Genomic DNA, 3360 nt, shown 5'->3' with positions numbered 1-3360 from the left:
TATTACCTTCCTTTTTACCAAAAATTGACTGCTTCAAAATTTCTCGGGAAAACACTTTTTCTCATTAATTTTGGTCCGTAGAATCCAAAACGATTCGTACTTTTTCGATCAGGCCCCTCAATCAAAAGTTATGGACCAAATACAAATTTCGAATATATATATATATATATATATACATAAAGTTCAAAGGGCTGTAACTTTTGATCTAGTAGTCCAATCTTGGAACTGTTTGAAATTATGGATTCTACGGGCCAAACTCTATAAGAACATGTTTTTTCCCGGTCGATCTCAAACAATTTTTTTTTCCGGCCTCAAAAAAGGCAGTGTATTACCTTCCTTTTTTTACCAAAAATCGACTGCTCCAAAATTTCTCGGGAAAACACTTTTTCTCACTAATTTTGGTGCGTAGAATCCAAAACGATTCGTACTTTTTCGATCAGGCCCCCCAATCAAAAGTTATGGACTAATTACAAATTTCGACAAAAAGTTCAAGGGCTGTAACTTTTGATCTAGTAGTCCAATCTTGGAACTGTTTGAAATTATGGATTCTACGGGCCAAACTCTATAAGAAAATGTTTTTTTCCCGGTCGATCTCAGACAATTTTTTTTCCGGCCTCAAAAAAAGGCAGTGTATTACCTTCCTTTTTTACCAAAAATCGACTGCTCCAAAATTTCTCGGGAAAACACTTTTTCTCACTAATTTTGGTGCGTAGAATCCAAAACGATTCGTTCTTTTTCGATCAGGCCCCTCAATCAAAAGTTATGGATAATTAAATAAAAATTTCGACTATATATACATATATCATATACCATATATACCGTGATGGTCAGCATTTCGAGCATTTACGGCGGCATTAAAAGCTTCCTTTTTTAAATCGATCCACCTTAGGGCCACAAATTATATAATAAAAATAATTTCGAAAAAATTAGCTTAAAAAAATAAAATTTTGAGGGTAAAATTTTCTTTGCCATAAATTTAGGGTTAGGAATAAGATATCGAGATGCGGTTTTCGCGAACTTGTTTAGGCATCATTTAACTACTTTTTCATGAAAAAAAAAATCAAACCAACGCATTTAATTTTCATGAGAAAATTAACCATTTCTGTCGGAAGGTCGAAAAAAGCCCCCAAGCGGCGATATGTGAAACTAACAAAACTTCAAATATTAATATTTGTAACTTCTTTTCAATTAACCCGAGTTGTTAACATCGGCTCAGTCGTTTCGAAGATACAGGGTGTTCTTTACGGAAATTTCAAAATCCTTACTACGCATTTAAAAACTTTTATGTGTTTATGTTATGGACAGACAGACAACACCTTCTTATACAAAGTCACAACTAGCCACTATTTCTATCACACCATCCCTTAGCCACGGCCTGTTCTCATTGTCTTTCTATCGGGATACTCGACCTCGTAGCATTCTCCACCTTCAATAACCCAAGTGCTTCCGCTACTTCCCGTTTTTAGGATCTCCATGACCGATTCGGAGACGTCGGAAGCTCTGGAAATTAGTTTGTTTAATAACACACCCACGTTGTGACACTTACGACTGAGTTTGATAATGGGGCTGATATTTATCGAGTAGCTCTACAAGATCGGGATGCCACGCTTGCGAGATGGCATCTCGGATGGCGGATAAGTCATTCATGTCCGTGGTTGTATAGCCGGGACAAATCGTAATAATTCGCACTCGGTTGTAATCGTAGTAAACCGAATGTCCCAACGAGCGACCAAGGGAGTTGATGAACAACTTACTTGCGCTATAAATTGGAGGACCTATTGAAGTCGATGGTAGAGCCAGAATGGACGATACGTTTATGATTACGCCTCCTCGTCCTCCTCCATTTTTGCCCAAATACTTGAAACCCAGCAGAGTTCCCTGAAGCGTTCCTGCCTGTTAAACAATATAAAGCCGTGTTTCCTCCAAGTTCTGGCACTCACGATGTTTATACCGATTAAAGATTTCCAGTCGTTCTCATTAATTACTCCAGCGTTGTTGACAACAATATCCAAGCCTCTCCAATGGAGTGCCGAAATCTCGAACGCATCTGTAACAGGGAGTCAACTCCGAGCGTTTAAAAAAAATCGTGTTACTCTCGAGCTGATCTTCATCGCTCACATCCGCCGGAATGAAGATCGCCCTCCCGTAACCGAACTCCCTGTTGAGTAACTTGGCCGCTCCTCTTCCCTTTTCGACGTTGAGACTCACCAAAGTTACTCCCTACAAACAGTTTTCTTGAGGTTTCTTGAAAGGGCGCATACTCACCCGAACTCCGTTACTCAAAAGATGGCGCGCAATTTCAAAACCGATACCCCGCGAACCTCCCGTTACTAAAGCCGTTGTGCCATTCAGCTCGTACGTTTTCGTAACGTAAATGGGGAACGCGAGTAAAATCCATGAGGTAAAAAAATGTCGCGTGCTCATACTGTTGTGATAAACATCAAATCCAGTTTGAAGGTTTTTTATATCCATAACAGAACATAAACAGGAAATCCTTGATTTGCAATTGAGTATTTCATTGTAACTTTTGAGTTCCCACACTTTTATTTTTTTTTTTAATTTGCCTCAACGCTCCTGACATCAGTCAAAGGTGTAGAATGTATCATAATTTTTAGGAAGATTTTGTTTTCTTCATGAAAAACCATAAGAGTCCTTAGGCCTGAACGTTTTGAGGAATAATGTTCCACTGGGGGATATGGAATCATGAAAGCCTTAGGAAGGTAATATAGAATACTACCATATGCAGTTGTGAGTTGTGTTTCTTTTGGCAGAACTGGCGATTCCCTTTGTGCAATCCTTTGCGGCATGGTTGGGATTGAAGCAATTGATGCACGGTGAATGATTCTATCACATGGGCAATTCTGGTGTCGATCAAAATGTTCAAGAAATTAGCACTTTGTAGTGGTCAATGGCGACGAGACTAACACTCCGCGGCACCTCCACTCCCAGCACCCCGTCGTAAGCTATGTTCCACAGGAGTGGACCAAGTACTTACCCTTGTGGGACCCCGCACTTAAAGAAAAAAGAATGGAGCACCCGGGGTCTGGGGGGTACCTATTCTAAGGCCCCCCCCCCAGCGCCTCGAAGATATTATTCGAATGTTTTTTTCCTGGGGGGTATTCCCAGACCCCCCGATTGTACAGGGTGACCAACTAAGAATGCGAGGTACTGTCTCTGAGAATCTATTCATCGTAGAGGCTTGCGGTAAAAAAAATTTATTACTAAAACGGCCACGAGAAAAACCTGGAAAATATTTTTAAGTTTCTGAAATGACCGCTAGGGGGCGTAACTGCAATCTGGAATCTAAAAAAGTGATGTTTCTGTGAATTCCGCTATATTAACCTAACAAAAAAATACCCG

At 40.0% G+C, this 3360-nt stretch overlaps 1 protein-coding gene across 2 annotated transcripts; it reads right to left on the bottom strand.

The window, feature by feature from the left end:
* Window positions 1-1265: 1265 nt before the first annotated feature.
* Window positions 1266-2440, bottom strand: LOC116160980 (15-hydroxyprostaglandin dehydrogenase [NAD(+)]-like). 2 transcript variants are annotated; one of them, XM_031474139.1, is made up of 5 exons: window positions 2266-2440; window positions 2094-2220; window positions 1941-2047; window positions 1547-1893; window positions 1266-1500 (listed from the first exon to the last, which is right to left on the bottom strand). In XM_031474139.1, exons 1-5 carry the CDS (start codon window positions 2422-2424, stop codon window positions 1365-1367), a joined length of 876 nt encoding a protein of 291 aa, XP_031329999.1. In that variant the 5' UTR covers window positions 2425-2440; the 3' UTR covers window positions 1266-1364. The 2 variants fall into 2 exon arrangements, with proteins under 2 accessions (XP_031329999.1, XP_031330000.1); XM_031474140.1 differs by having other exon boundaries at window positions 1550-1893.
* Window positions 2441-3360: the final 920 nt, after the last annotated feature.

Source organism: Photinus pyralis, unplaced genomic scaffold, assembly GCF_008802855.1.
Source record: "Photinus pyralis isolate 1611_PpyrPB1 unplaced genomic scaffold, Ppyr1.3 Ppyr1.4_LG10, whole genome shotgun sequence".
Taxonomy (NCBI): domain Eukaryota; kingdom Metazoa; phylum Arthropoda; class Insecta; order Coleoptera; family Lampyridae; genus Photinus; species Photinus pyralis.
This window is presented reverse-complemented; position numbering and strand designations above follow the sequence as displayed.